General features: G+C 34.2%; 1 protein-coding gene across 3 annotated transcripts in view; it reads left to right on the top strand.

Annotated features, from left to right (window-relative positions):
• Positions 1-9,270, top strand: part of EPHA6 (EPH receptor A6) — an 896,620-nt gene extending 887,350 nt beyond the window's left edge. For all 3 annotated transcript variants that reach the window (XM_084801064.1, XM_084801065.1, XM_084801067.1), the window contains one exon: positions 1,169-9,270. In XM_084801064.1, the coding sequence (XP_084657190.1) occupies positions 1,169-1,283 (115 nt within the window). In that variant the 3' untranslated portion in view covers positions 1,284-9,270. The remainder of the gene's footprint in view (positions 1-1,168) is intronic.
• Positions 9,271-16,883: the final 7,613 nt, after the last annotated feature.

The following is a 16,883-nucleotide window of genomic DNA, read 5'->3' on the forward strand; positions in this document are numbered from 1 at the left end:
AGATCCTTCTATGTATTATTATGATCAAACGTCTACCATTGTCTCAAAGGTCATCATTTCCTGCAGTCAATAAAAAAGTTCAAAATGTGGATGAAAAAATCCATAGCAATTAGACGGAGCCATATGAAATTACTATTTTTTAAGATAGCAGGACAATCTCATATGGTTCAAAACAATGACAGTTTTTAAGTCAAATAATGGATTTTATTGGTTCTTGTGAGTTATGTCTCATACATGCACAAACAGGTACAAGGAATAATGTAACACATTCCTGTGTACCCACCACTAGGTTTGTGAGATGATCCATTCATAACAAACTTAAAGCTCTATGTGTACACCACTTCTATCCCATCTTCTACCCCATTTCAAGGTCATCACTCTTCTGTATTAAGTGTTTATCAGTCTGTGAATATCTTATTTCTATATTTCATATAAATTGTAAAGTTCATTTTACAATACAAAAGGTTATATGTTATTCTTGCTTTTTAGTTGTGTTAATGCCTATAAATCTAGTTCATTAATTTGGTCTACTGTGTGAAATTTTCTTTGATGTCTCACTTTTTCTTAACATGAGTGGTTTCGCATTGTACAACTTTTGTACTTTTATGTGTGCCTTTTAAGCAAAGGAGTTCAGTTGCTGTAGGGTTTGAATATGTACATGTAGACTATATATACATTTCCACTTTTATTCGATTCTACAAACTTGCTAAATTTTGCTTAGTGTCATTTTTTCAGATTATAGAGAGGCTATGAGAATGCAGATCATGCTCACATTATACCTCTACCCTACATGCTCTGCATTTTCTATGACTGTTGCAAATTTGTATAACTACTTGAATTATAAATAGCCTTATGCCTTCAGAAATGTAAACATTCTATACAGATGTGAAATTTTTGTTTATATCATTAAATTTAAGATTACAGTATATTTTATGGAACCCGGGAGAAAATATGAAATTATTGCTGTTCATTTATATGATTGCTTAACAGTTAGCCAACACATTTTTTTGTCAAATGTGACATGGTACATGTTTAACAAAGCTAAATATTCATTTTCCTCTGGCTTGTCTTTATTAACTCCAGATGCTCAAAAATCTCTCTTTCTCTCCCTCCCTCCCTCCCTGTCCTCTGTTTCTTCTCCCTTCTCTCCCTCTTCATGCTTTCTCAGTGACATTAGACGAATCGGAGTTATACTCATTGGACATCAAAGACGAATAGTCAGCAGCATACAGACTTTACGTTTACATATGATGCACATACAGGAGAAAGGATTTCACGTATGAAAGTACTATAAACACCTGTATTTTGTGCCTCAGCATTTCTACAAAGAAAGATATGCCCTCTACGACTCATCCTTCTGATCCTCCAGACGTCCCTTCACCACCCACAGGTTCCTGCTCAGACTGTGGCTGCACACCTTACGTTCATGCTTCCACCCTGGAATTCAGCGTCATGCTATACACAAGTCCTGTCTGAATAGCCCGCAGATGAAACTCTGGCCCGCTGCAGTGTACCGCTACGTAAACCGATAACTAACTAGCATGAATGTGTAACTTTGTATAGAAGTGTTTGGCAAGTGTTCATGGACTAAAGGAATGTGTCCAGGTGTGGCATCTTCAGAGGCGTGTGTAGAGTTTGATGATAGATAAGAATAGATAAGAAAGAAATAGTTCACCATTCTACCATGTTCTCTAATCTAAGTAGCTTCCAATTTAACATACTTCTTCTTCAGTCGTTTTTGCTCAACTCTACAGGCTGTACTGCTTTTTTTATTTTCAATAACTTAACTGTTGGTGCCTGGTGGTGTCACAGTGATTTGCAGAAATGATTAATGACTCCATGTAGAGCATTTGTGTCAGGTGTGACTACGGTGTGAAGGGCATTGTTGGGGGGGGGGGTGAAGATAGACAAAAATACTGTGCTTTTAAATCTTCTAAGGCTGGGTTTGTCTATATTTTTTAATTAACTTTATAGGGATCTACACATTTCATAGCAGGTGGTTGTTGCTGAGAGGCTTTTCCCCCCTCTAATTTTTACTAACTATACAGTATTTCTCTACTATGTTACAAGAATCACCCTTAGAAAGGCCAAGAGTCCATTGTCCTAATGGTTTTCACAAGTCTGTGATGCATGGAGTAGACCTATGGCTGCTCCCTTGGATTCATCTTCACGAGTTTGAAAAGCAATTATCAAAACCTTGAGAGAGTTAATTGTTCACATTAAGACTTCTTTGAATAAAAGGTCTAACATAGTAGCTATAGATTTAATGGAAAATGATTTACATAATTTAAGACAGCTTACAGTATTCCAAGGTAATAAACATTTTGTTGACTGATAACTGGTGTATTTCCAACTTTAACAGTTACCATATTTTGTTCACAAAAATGAGTTACATGAACATGCTGAGTTGTTTTCCAAATCTTCTAGAAATTAGTATGGATACTATAAACGATATAAATAGATCTCATATTTAAGCATATATTTGCATAAATATATAATGTGTAAACCTTGGTCCATCATTGTATATAAAAATAAGAACACATCTGAGATGTGTTGTCATAATATTCTCTGAGCCTTGCAGCAAGAAAAGCAGATATATTTTTCCTGTGAATTTGTCAGCTTATCAAAACAGTTCTCCTTTTTAAACAAACTGAACTTAAAAAAATCACCTGCTCCCTGTGAAACTACAAAACTTACCATCATGATGAATGAAGAATAAGCCATGTATTGAGGAAAGAAAAATACAGAGCAGGTTGTCTACAGATGCAGACTTAGTGAACTAATTTCTGTGTGATGGCCAAGACAAAGGCATCCCTCTTTGCAGACCCAACTTCCTCCCTAAACAATACTGGGAGAGGGCACAGCTGTTTCCACTTAGAGATCATCACTTTCCCTTTCTTCTTGTTTGTACCATTTTTAATTGGTCCTTTATACTGGATCTTTCCATATGTTTTCTTTAACTTATCCATCTCCTGTTTTTTCCCCTCCTATTGGAACTTAATTTTTCTCATTAAAAGAAAAAGTCATGTATAGAGATAAAAGGATGTCTTTAAAATATTCTTTAACTATACTCAGAAAGGAAAAAGTGGAAAATCCATAACTTTTAAAGCAAGTGTGTCAGAAATAGCTAGCAACATTTTCCAGCCACCAACATGCATGGCCATCCGACACTCATAGAGTCTGCAGTTTGCTTGATACATTTACACAAATCTGGATACATTTATGGGAAATATAAAATTTCCATATTTACCTGTATCTAAATAGCTATTAAATGACAACAGATGTAAACAGATGATTAAATTTATTAATCATATATTTATTTTTATAATACAAAGTTATTTAGAAAAATAAGAAATAGAATAATATGGTCCATCATAGGACTACATCGGTAGCATCTGTATGCCTTGATGAAATGAATTCTATAACTGTATTTACAATTCTAAGGGTTCACATTCAGTAATGGCAAGATTAAAAATCTGTTAATTTTTTCTTTTAAAATTATAATGATACAATTCTATTTCTAGTTAATTTGTGTTTTTATCTTATGTCTTTCCTGATTTACTAGAACACTTTCTTTCTACTTCTCCCCGTGCCCCTCACCATACCTTCTTCCAAGTTTTGTAAAATTACATTTATAATTTACCAAGCTATGGGCATGATAATGTTAAGTGTAATTGTGAACTTCATTATGGACAGAACAAGTCAGAAATATACAGAATTAAACAGACATATTAAATTATAAGAATATCTATTTCTTTGCTGCCTAATGGCCATGCACCCTATGGTCCAAGAGGAAATAAGATCTGGGAATATTCATGGTTAAAATACTACAATTAGTTGAAAATATAGCATGAAACATTTTGAGATTTACTGGTGTCCATATTCCATTCAATAACTAGATTTATTTGCCACATACAAGTATAAGATAATTACCTAAAAATAAGATAATAATTTTCGTAATTACAGTTAGGAGCAATCTCAAATAACTAAAATGTGCATATACATTATGTACTTGCTTTTAAGAAATCTTAATCAATTCTAATGAGTGAATTCTTGGAATTTTGAAAAGCAGACCATGCAAATTTTTTATTTACTTGATAGTCAACTTCTCGTCTATAGCCAAAAATGTAAAACAAATGTACAATCAAGAAGAAAAATGGGGTATTTAAATCATTCAGCTAAAAATTATCTGAAGTGATGACAGTGTAACAGGAAGACTTACAGAAAATTTGCAGAGTTGCCTTGTAACTGCTGATAAATGAGTTGTGCATGCTGTAATCAGAGATTTGTTATGCCTGTATTACTCCTTAAAATCTAACCAGCTACAAACTGAATAAGGCAACCTTCTAACCAAAGCTCTAAAGCTTGTCACAGCCCATAATAGAAAAGAAAGCCAAATTTAATCAGTTAGAGTTAAAGTTTTCATAAAGTCCTCTACAGCAGTGATGGTGAAGAGGAAATTGCATATTATCCAACCTTGTCATAAACGTCTATTTCAATATCTTTCTCTATTGAATTTACACTCTGGGAGAAAGTCAGTTAAACTCTCATCTCAAGATTTTTACCAGTATTCTCTCTCTTTTTTCTATTCCTTTATTACATTTTTCATCTGTTTTCTGTTTAAATCCCCCATACTATCTCTGTCTCGGGTTTTATCAATACTCTCATTATATCATCATAGTGAAGCACAGCACGTCTATAAATCTAGTAAACCCTCATGGAAGGGGCTGGATGGCAGGGCAGGCTGCAAAACATCAGTTTTAGCATGTTGGGTCTTAGCATACAAATGGAAGCCCTTCAAGTCAGAGGATGTAGGTTCTGCCTTCACTTAACAGAAATTAAGCACAAAAGAAAGAAATTTCAAAATGAAAGGTAATTATTTTCTGCAGCTTCAGCTAGCCTAGGAAAGTTAATATTGAAAAAAAAGAAATTAGTATTTTAAGAACCAAACGTTAACTTATAGACGATCTGTATCTTTATGCAAACAAGAGGCTTAAAGCTGGGTGCATCACTTCTTAGATAATGATCATGTTAACTTTCACAACTTGAATGCCACGCAGCTGAATAAACTCACGTTCATAATTAATCAGAACATATTTTAATACTTTTCTTTGAAAGATTCCAAACCACAGAAGAGTAGACTGACTACAACTGGGGTCCTTCTTTTTTCCCTCAGCAATGAAGTCACATAACCTTCCCTTTTTGTGATCAACATTTCCAACATCCTTTCTCATTTTTATAATTTTCAGAAAAGTATAAATTTTATTTGCTTTAGCTGAACAAATAGTTGAACAAAACAACATGCTTCCAATATGCATAATTTTTTTCACAAAAAATGAATTTAAGTACACTGTCATTGGCTTCTATTAATCCTCACATTTAAATTTTAAACTGCTGCCTTGCAGTTTGCTATGGTTACTCTGCCACTGGGGATTAGAGCGTGCTGTAGAATAAGAATAAACAAACAGGAACTCAAGAGTGGATTGCATTTTCAATCCCTTTCATAAAAAGATCTCGAACGTCAGAATCTCCTTAAATTCTTCCCAAACATCCTTCCTCTTGTCTGGTAGAGGGAATGATGCTTGTGGGTTCATTAAGATAGGCTCATCAGAACTCAGCCCATATATGAACTCATTCTTCACAGAGCCTTTAAAAACAGCTATTGTTTTTCCAAACCAAACACCTGAGCTCTCTCACCTGAGCTAATTTTTCTAGCAATGTAACAATCTTCACTTCAAAACTTGCATAAAATCCTTCTAAACAGGATTCATTAACCAGGGAAGAAAGTGATTACCCATGACTAGGTCGAATAGAAGAAAAATGTTAGATTCCATAAAAATCGACATCCCCCCTTTCTCTAATGTTCCCTCTAAACGTCAATAATTAGTCACATGTTTTAAAGATTTATTAAAAAAAACGGTAGGATTTTGTTATGAGGAGGTGTTGCACGATACATATGTGTTCTAGGGGAAAAGTTGGGCAGATCTAGAAGACACGGGTTGTCCAGATGTATTTTAACTAACTTCTTTTACTGAAGAGTAGTTGGATTTAAATGATCATTAGTTCGAATTGTTCTGTGCATCCTTATCACTTGGCTTGAGCTGTATGTAAGAAGACTTGAGTTCTCTGCTCTTGAATCGAGGGTTTTATGTTTGCTTGGTAGATTTCTCTTTGAACTCATGAAATATATTTAAGTGTTTAGCTTTTCAAGTTACTGCATTTTAAATGAAGCCTGTGAGCAAAGAGAACTTGAGTTTCAAAGGGAGGTAAAGGACTTCTAAGTAAACTTCAATTTTTTCCAAGAAGAATCTAAGAGTTACAATGCTTGTGCATCACAATGATTCCAAGTCACTTTTACTTTATTATATTTGATACTTTCCCAATGAAACCAAATTTTTATAACCAAAAACAAAAGATTGCCCTTGCTTACATTTCTACACCTGCTACTCACACTGCCGCCTTTTCTTCAAGAAGGAAATCTTTGATTTGTTTCATAGTAAGAGAAAATTCCAAAGGTTAAATCTTCTACCCTTAAGTACAACCAGGTTTTTGCTTGTTTGTTTGTTTGTTTGTTTGTTTGTTTTGAGAATAGCAAAGGCACTAAAGAAATAATACTTGGCAGAACAGGATAAAGGTTGAGACTTAATTGCAAAAGAGAGAATTGTGCATACTAGGAAGGTATGGTACCTTTCAGTCACAGCCCCAGGGCAAATGGTTTCCAGTTTTGTATTAGCAAATAAGGTACAGGTTAACCCATAAGTTTATCAGACAAGTTGTAAATTCAAAAAGTATTTATTTTATTAATGATAGTCTCTCAAGTTATACATACCTGTCCTTATCCGTGTTTATACATCATTTTTATTCCTAGTTGTCTTTAATTTGCCACTATAGCATTTTTAGTTGGCATGTAATCAAATAGTGCATTAGAACGCCTGAGAAGTAGGTAACAGCACTGCCTCAGGATCCCTACTCAATTGGCATCAGGATCTCCATCTCATTAGTCCTCCTAGAAAGGGAAATCCAGCCTTGTCTTCGCTTAGTACATGATTATAAAGAAAACTCTGGGGACACAAGAACCCTTGTTTTCCCTATGTCCAGTTCAGGTTTTACATTTAGTCATAATTGCTTTCATGAGTTCACAAGCAGTTATATACCGAGAAATATTGATGTGAACTGCTGTTTGAGTTTCTGTGCTGGTGCTCAAGGGCAAGGCCCTGCCACAGAAGGCAAGTATTCCATCACTGAGTTACACACACACACACACACACACACACACACACACACACACACACACACACACGCCGGTTAAAATGAGCATTTCATCACAAGTTTGGTCATGTTTGTAGTTCCCACTCTTCTGTTTCCTCTCTTCTAGAAAGAGCCAATACAATTTTAAGTGTTTGAAACCATGATATATGGTGTGAAAAAAGCCAATTCCTAAAAACAAACCACAAATGTCAAGGTTTTATCTGAAATGCTCTGCTGCTTCTGTGATGTCATGAAGCTTCTCTACGTTGAGTTATTTGTAGAATTAGCTGTTTGTGTTCTAGACATAATTCGATTTAACATATCTAATATATTGCCTCAATTTGACAGGAGCAGTAACATTTGCTCTTTATGATTCTGATCTATGGATATTATTATCAAAGCCATGATGAAATTTTAACTGGGCATGATTTATTTGTTGCCATACATTTGTTTTCCTTTACTAAATCTACTTAAAATAAGGTCTTTAGAAACTCTAAGAAAATAAAACTAGTAGCCACTCACTTGCTAAGGAATGTGGAAGTGAATAAGCTATATTCTCATCAAAGTAGTTGATGTGATTATTGTTAAAGTCAACCTATTTTCATATCATTATATATTATTTTAAAATATCACTGCCACATACACTCAAAGTATCATTAAGACAATGCTATTATAGGCAATAAGCAAATACTGAGGCTTTAAATTTTTCTGCACTATATGGAAAGCATGTAATGTATATATTTTTCATTGGAGTTTTAATTTAATGTGGTCTTTCTTCCTGTTCTATATATAGTTCTTCAAAGAACATTATATTAATATATTGATACTATGCAAAACTCTCATTTTCTTTTTATAAAAACATGGAGCTTCCATTAAATTTTGTTGTTGTTTTTTTTATTAGTCCTTCAAGAGTAAAAAAATAATAGAAATAAAACTTGAAATGGGAGCATTTGGGGGCAGAGGGACACAATATTAGAACTATGGTAACAGAAATGCATATGAAAATCACTTGAAAGATCATTGAATGTGTTTCATTTCTGATATCATATTAATCATTTTGCTAAAATGACTCCCCTTAGATTGTGACATTGAAAACCTGTATATAGAATATAAATGCCTTTGTGGGATTTTTTTTTCCATGAGTTTAGTTTTCATTTTGTGTGAAAGGAAAATATCAACCATCTACATTTTGTTTTGAGAGGGTAAATTTTAAGAAATATGTTTTATTAATTTTAATTTATGTGCATTGGTCAGAGGGTGTCAAATCTTGGAGCTACAGACAGTTGTGAGCTGCCATGTGGGTGCTGGGAATTGAATCTCGGTACTTTGGAAGAGCAGGCAGTGCTCTTAACCACTGAGCAATCTGTCCAGCCCAAAAGGGCAAATTTTAACTAACAATGCTTGCTAAATTTCAGTTATACTTGATATGACCTCATATTTGAAGGATTACAAGCATAGCATTAACTATAACATTAATATCAAGTATTATAGCCCAGAATGTAATAAAAAGGATAGCTAATGCTAAAGTGGTTACTTCATTTAAAAAGAAAACTATTAGAAAGGAATCAGATAACATTATGTCATGTTGTTCTTCCTGGCAATTTTGAAACTTAATTGTGTTTTGAGGATGTCAATATATAATATAAATAATCCTCATTTTTGTGAAAATATATAATTACATTAACTTTGAAAAATTCATGAATACACCTAAATTAAATAACTATGATTTTAAAATACATTAGTGGGATATGGTCATATCTGAACCTTCTTTTATTAATGCTTTGATTTCTAATAAATGTATTTGAAAGATTTTTAAAATAGTAATTCATTAAATGTGATTGTCAAAATATTGTATACATGTTAATGAATTATTCACCTCTTGGATTTTTTTTTTGATTCTGACATTAAATTTAAAACTGTATCTAAAAGATACTAAAGAACTGACATGAAAGGGTTTATAATCAACCTACTTTTAAGATGTTATATATATTTTACATAATATTAAATGTTTTAAAATACACTATCTTCTTATAAATTTTATGTGACACTTTGGTTTTTATTTTTTTATTTATTTTTTATATTATTTATATTATTTTATATTATTTTTATTTATATATATATATAAATAATATATAATATATTTTTATTTATTTTTAATGGTTTATACCATTAAAATGGTAACATTTTAAACTTTAAATCCTTGTATACTTTCTTTCCCCAATTGCTTTAAGAGCCACAGCTTGGAGTCTGAATTTAAAGATGTTTGTTTTAGTTGGTCCATTTTTTTGAAACATAGTCTTACTAAGTAGCCCAGGCTGGCTTTAGTGTCCTTCCTCCTTTTGTCTCTGTGGGCTGAGGGTACAGCGCTGTGTAGCTGGATTGTGGTAGAACATTTTGTGTTTCCATTCAATCACATAATGTTACTAACTTTCCAGTTCTCAAAAAGTTGAAAACAAATGTCATTATAGTAGCTAAAATTTCTTTTCCCTTTTTCAAGTGATTCTTCTTTTTGCTGACACTAACCAGATACCGTATAAGACAAGCCAGAAAAAACAAGTAGTTTTGATTTTTCAGTAAGAGAAACAAAAAGAAAGGGAATCCATGACTCACTTAGTGAATTTAGGATAGTAATGTATACTTTTTCTAGTTATTTTTTTATTATGTTTATTTGATGTTTAAAATTTCAATGAATAACAGATAGTTATTCCATCTTTATGTGATCTTATTTTCTTCCGATTTTCTAAAAACCCTCTGAAAAAATTAAAATATTGCATTTCTCTATTTCATAACCACTCTGTATTACATATAGAAGTATTTATAATTTAATACAAATAGCCAAAATTCTATGACTTCCCCAATTTGTATCATATTTATACTATATAATATTTAAAAACATCAACAAATAAAGAAAATCATGTCAGCTTACTGGCCCCAAACTATAAAATTCCTCAATTTTTTAAAATAATTTTTTAATTAATTTATTCTTGTTACAAAAATTCCTCAATTTAAAAATAAGTATATATGCTTACATACTGATTTATTTTTAAACGTGTTTATTATACATACAAACATACATCAAAGTACTAATGGTTAGTGAAAGACAAGCAATATCCAATCTCATGAAATTGACATTTTAAAAGTAAGGACACACAATAGCCATGTGTTATACTGATAATCATGCTACTTACATGATACATTTATAAGTGATTATGACTTCACAATAAGTGGTAAAAAAATTCTGTACAGATATGATATTAAACTGCAATCTAAAAAACTGAAGGAAATATTTATGAGAAACCTGAGACCAAAGTTCCAAGTGGAGAGAGCAGTTAACAGTTGGAAATTTGGAGTGTGTGAGAATATAAAGAGAAAGATAATAGTAATAAGGAAAAGGAATCAAAAGGCATGAACAAGGGAGCTTTTGCTAGAGTAGACATGCTAAAGATAGAGACGCATAGAAGAATTGAGATGATTAAAAGCCAGGTTTATTTGGTGGATTGGGAATGAGGGATAAAGGAGACAGAAAAACCAAAACTAAATTTGCACTTGGGGAACTAGCAATTGATTTAATGGCAGTGAAGTAGGAGCACTGAAGGGGAAAAGTCAAATTTGATTTGGCTACACAATGCCAGAAATACCCAGTAGACACTCAAATGGAACTATTATGTATGCAGATGTAGGTAGGGAGACAGCTCAGTAGTAGGCTGCTTTACTTGAAGGCTTGATGACATGAGTTTAAGTCCAAGAACCCCCATTTTAAAAAACCTAGCATCATGACACTCTTGTAATTGCATAGCTGATAGGTGGAGAAAAGAGGGTCCTTGAGGCTTGCTGAGCAGCCACTTTAGCCCAATTGGCAAATCACAGGCACACACATGCATGTACACACACACACACACACACACACACACACACACACACACACACACGAGTTATAAACAGTTGTATCTGAGAGTTAAAAAGAACTATTAAGTGTAGATGTTGCTGTTAACAGCTGGAGATCAGGAATTGAAGTTCACTAGTCTATGTATCAGTATATACACTTTTAAGACCAATAATAATCCTGTACAATAGAAAAGTAGGACTAAAATTGAGCTTTAAAAGATTCCAGTGTTTAGGGGTTATACAGAGAAGCTAATAAAGTAAACCAAGAAGTTTTAATCCCAGCACTCGGGAGGCAGAGGCAGGCGGATCACTGTGGGTTCGAGGCCAGCCTGGTCTACAAAGTGAGTCCAGGACAGCCAAGGCTACAACAGAGAAACCCTGTCTCGAAAAAACAAACAAAAACAACAACAATAAAAACAAAGAGAAAGAAAGAAAGAAAGAAAGAAAAAGTAAACCAAGATGTGAAAGGTAAGGTACAGGAAAGAGAAATGCAGTTGATTTGGAGTTTTAAAGTCAAGATCAAGTCTAGAGTGGTGGCTTAACAGTGTGTGCTGCTCATAGAGAGGACCTGAGCTTGGTTCTAGCACTTACATTCAAGAGCTCAAAATAGTTATCACAGCTTTAGGGGATCTGATATCCTCTTCTGGCCTCCTTGGGCATCCCCACACATGTGCCCATATACACAGATACATGCATGCAAAGTTAAAAAAAAAATCTAAAAACAAAAAAGAAAAGAAGTCAAAAGCACAACAAAGCAATGGTCATTGGATATGGCAACTTTGTTCTAGAATGTTCTCTTTGAAGTCCTAACTGAGGGTAGCCTCTATGAATCAGTGCAGTCAAAATCTGCCTGGAATGGATTGAGGAAAGAGATAGGAGATGGAATCAGAATCTGTAAACAAGTTTTCAAAAATACTTGTTGTGACAGAAGCCAGGAGAAATGGGACAATTGCAAAGGAGAGTAGGGTCAGCAGAGTTCCCAGTTTTGTTTTTTGTTTTGTTTTGATGAAGGATGTTAAAGCATATTTACATACTAATGCGAGTGAATTGACAGATCAGAACCTGATTATGCAGAAAAGAAGATAATCATAGAAAAAGACTGAAGAGGTAGAAGGTTTATTGGTATTCAAACAAAGTAGAAAGGTTACTTTTAAAAGGCACATGTACATAGAACTTCAGTGCAAGGGAAGGGATTGTGCAATATGTGTCTAAACTGGTAGATCTGTGGTAGAAAGACAAAGATGTTGCTTTGTGAGTAGCTTGATTTGACCAAGAAATGTCAATGGCGGGGCTGGGATGAAAGTATAGGTTGAAAGAAAGTTACATAAGTTGTTAAAGTAGGAAAGTGAATATATATATAATATATACATAAGCAAATTGTATATATATATATGGATATATATATATATCCAAAATTTAAGAAGAAGAAAAATTGGTGTCCAGATATTAATCATTTAGAAGAAAATACTTTTGTTTTGTTTTCACATAGAAAACAATAAAATATTTTGCCATTTAGAACTCGATGGGCAGTATAAGGTTGTTTTGTTCATTGTCCCTCTCAACAGAAAGGATTTTTTTAAAAACAGTGCTTGGTGCTTCATTTCTGGAAATGCTGTCTATATCCAATTTGTGGGAATGTAAAGATGAATCTTTCTTCTTTGGGCTTCATTGAAACTAGATTATGACTAATTAGATAAGATAGTTCTCCATATTTCTGCTGTTTTAGCATAGCCAAAACTACAATGATGTAAGTACACGTGTAAATGCCTATTTGCTGAAACACTTTGGATATTTAAATGACCCTCTCAAATTTTAAATGGTAGACATTTTCTTTGTTTTTACAGGGTTTTTTTTTGTCTTGTTTTGTTTTGCTTTTTTTTTTTTTTTTTTTTTTTTTTTTTTTGAGATAAAGTTTCTCTGTGTAGCCTTGAGTGTCCTGGACTCACATTGTAGACCAGCCTGGCCTTGAACTCACAGTGGTCTGCCTGCCTCTGCCTCCCGAGTGCTGGAATTAAAGGTGTGGGCCACCACGCCCATCCTTGATGCACTCAAAATATTAAGTACAAAAACCTTTGTGGCACATTCCTAACAAATAATACTAAATAGTATATTTCTATAAAATACCTAGATAACACCTGTCTAGAATGAGTTATTTAATCCCTCACAGAGATTGTCTTTTCCTTCCTTTGTAAACTGAGTTGAGGTAATTTATCATCAAATGTTTATCACTGTGGCCATCTAATCTTACAAGAGGGTCTAGACTTGCTTGTGACAATTAGAAGGGATAGCACCACATCATGGCTTCTCAATTTGGAATCATTCTACTATTAGGGCATATGTGTTTCCTCCCAGGCTGCTTATACAGCGGATCTCTTCTTTTTAGTTGTGATTACAATATGGTAGAGACACAAATGCAGCAAATTGCATTACTTGAACTGCAATCCCACCTATTACCTACTTGACTAGAGCAGTGAGGAACTCCAATTTTGCTGGAAGGTGGTACTATTTTCATCTTATAAAAGTCTTCTATAATATTCCATGTAAATTTTCATGTGCTGGCATGCATACAAGTTAATAGTGTTATAGGACGTCCAGCTCTCAAAATGAGGGATTGTTTATGCTGGATTGCATTGCATATATACGTCATCTATTTGCTGGAAGGATATGGTGTTTAGCAAAACAACCTGCTGAGCAACATAGTAAGATTTTTGTACAAAGTACAAATTGCTAATTATTGTATTTTATTTTTCTATGATTTCCTAAAAGGCATTATCAGGGTCTTACAGATGGAGAAAGCCTGTTTATTAAAATATCTATTACCAAATAAAAGTTACAGTTTTGGTGGTTGAATCTGTGATGTTTTGTACCGTTATGTGAAAGTACATTATTGTAACTTACTTTTTAGTATATATGTATAGGTGTTGTTTAGAACTTTAATAATTCTGTATGCAAAAACATAGTTGTAATTTTTCAAAATAATTACAGACTGTGAGGTCTTGGCATAAATTCACAGAAATCACTATAACAAATGAATACGTATTTTTGTAGTGATTTTATACTGGCAAATATTTTGTGAGATTTGGGTGAATGAAATTATGTATTACAGAGATAGTTTATACAGATACAGATACAGTGCGCATGCGCGCGCACACACAACACTAACTGTTCTAGCAAATCTTTAGACCATCATCATCCACTGCAATTTTTCCATTAAATTATAAATCAGGGCTTTTCCAGATTCCTTGTAAGTTGCTGACAAGAAAAATACACCTGCACTATCCTGAGATAATTAGAAGTAACATATCCACTGTATCTCACTCTTTTATAATTGTCAGACTATAGTTGGAATAATCCACCATGAAATGAAAAGTGGCAAGAAGGTACCTAAAATGCTCTTATACATGTATCTTAAGTAGACTCGAGAAAAAAAAAAAAAAACCACATACTGTTTTAAAAGCTTGCTGTGCTGACAATAAAATCGAGCGAGTCAAACTAACTTTGTAAGTCAAATGGAATTATGTGGTGCTTCTGGGTATACTCGAGAGAGGCTACAGCTGCCAAGCATCAAAACAGCAGATTCAGGCATCTGGAATGTGTGTGCTGCTTTAGGGATCGTCTTTCAACATTTTCTAGGTTACAAACAGAATTTACATTATGTGTGAACTCTCTAATCTCTAATAACAAAATAGCAGATCAAGTACACTTATCTAAAATAACTGTTTACTTTTTGTTGTTATCATCTAAGCTGGGGGTGAGGAGATGTCTAGGTGGTCTAGAGCATTTGTGGCTCTTGCAGAGGGCCGAGGTTTGACTCACAGCACCCACATGGTGCTCACAACCAACCCTAATTCCAGTCCCAGTAGAGATTATACCCTCTTCTGGTCTCCTCAGATACCAAGTACTCATGTGGTGCACATACATATAATCAGACAAGACACTCATAAAAATAAAATGAAAAAATTCTTTTTTTTTCTCTTTCTTTCTTTCTTTCTTTTTAATACATTTTTATTAATTTATACATATTACATCTCAGTTGTTAGCCCATCCCATGTATCCTCCCATTCCTCCCTTCCTCCCACTTCCCCCCTACTCCCCTCCCCTCCCCTATGTCTGTGTCTGAGGGGGACCTCCTCCCCCTGAATATGCTCATACCGTATCAAGTCTCTCCTTGGTGACCTATTATCTTTCCTCTGAGTGCCACCAGGCATCTCCGTCCAAGGGACATGTTCAAATATGGGGCACCAGAGTTTGTGTGAATAAAATGAAAAAATTCTATAAAATTATTTTTTAAGTCACCCAAGTTTACTGTAAAGCTGGTTGTTCAGTCTGCTTCCTATATTTTTAGGTTTCTCCAGGCACTTTGTACCAAGAAAAACGGATGCACTCCCCCCAAAAGAGGGAAACATTTTTTTTCAGAGACATAAGCTCTATTCTATGTCTAAGGAGAAAATATTATATAAGCAAATAAGCACTCATGTTTTGTCAATGTGAGTCACAATGTCCAGGATCAAAGAGAAGCAGTTAATAGCTCCCTGTGAATGCACTTGGGGTCAGAAGTTAAAGACAACTACATCAGGGCCTGGGCTGAATTTCTTTGAGTAATAATTTAAAAAGCAGGGCAAAGGAAACATTTATTGAACATTTGCTATTAGTCAGACATGTATACTTCTTTTCTTTCCTTAGTCCACAAAACCCCTAGATAAAATACTTTTTTGAAGATGAAGATGAAATATACAGAAAGGTTAATTTTTCCCAGGGCATAGAGTAAAGTATAATCCCATTCTTTATTTAATCAAGGTATTTATGTCAATACTTTTGGATATAGTTATAGTTTTGTTCATTCGGTTTCATTTTTGCCTTGCAAGAGTCAGGAGACCAGAACCATGTCTTATTTCACATTAGCAACCCATAGAAATTTGGAAAGGTAACAGAGAAAGCACTCTGCAACCACCATCTCTTCAATGAAATTCCGTTCAGCCCCCAGCCTCCACCCCAGTCTAGTTAATAGGCCAAATTCGTTAGTGGTAGTTAAACATACTGAAAGCTAGGAAAAAGGTAAAATAACACCCCTCACTTACGCTAACAACTGAAAGGAAGAGGTGAAAAAATTTTAAATACAAGTTTGTCATGAAAATCATTAGTTGAGAAGTAGGATGGTGGAAATGGCTAGCTTGAAAACTAACAAAAAAAAAAAAAGTAAAAGAAAAAGAAAACAAAACAAAAACCCAAAACCATAGATCTTAACATTCTTGCACTTGTAGCCTGTCCATTGGAGAACAAGAGAAATGTGAGGGAAAGTGTCTATCTAGGATCTTTCTATTAGTCCAATTTATTTCTATTGCTATAAATTCCAAGTGAATTTAAGAAGGTAAATTCATCTACTGACAATCAAAAGCCTTTCCTGGCCACCAGGCTCTCTGATCCTGAGGCTTGTAGTCACAAATTCACCCCCTGGTGTTAATCTCTCCAGCTAAGAACCAGGGACAGGATCACACTTTGACAATTGCTGTCTCCAACCTCTTTAAAAACTGAGTACAGTTTTTTACATCAGTTTCCCTCTCTTGCCTATGCTAGCAGCTATACTTCTACAGGAATCGCTTGCAGGCCTAGCTGAGCCAGGGAAGGGAGGAAGAACTCCTCTGGGCATATCGTCTACCAACCGCAAGTCACCCTCTGCGGTTGAGAGGCGGTTAACCCAAATCAGTGCCAAGACCTAGGTGCTAACCAGAGCCGGGACCCTAGGAATCCAG

Source organism: Acomys minous, assembly GCF_964271855.1.
Source record: "Acomys minous genome assembly, chromosome: 11".
Taxonomy (NCBI): Eukaryota; Metazoa; Chordata; class Mammalia; order Rodentia; family Muridae; genus Acomys; species Acomys minous.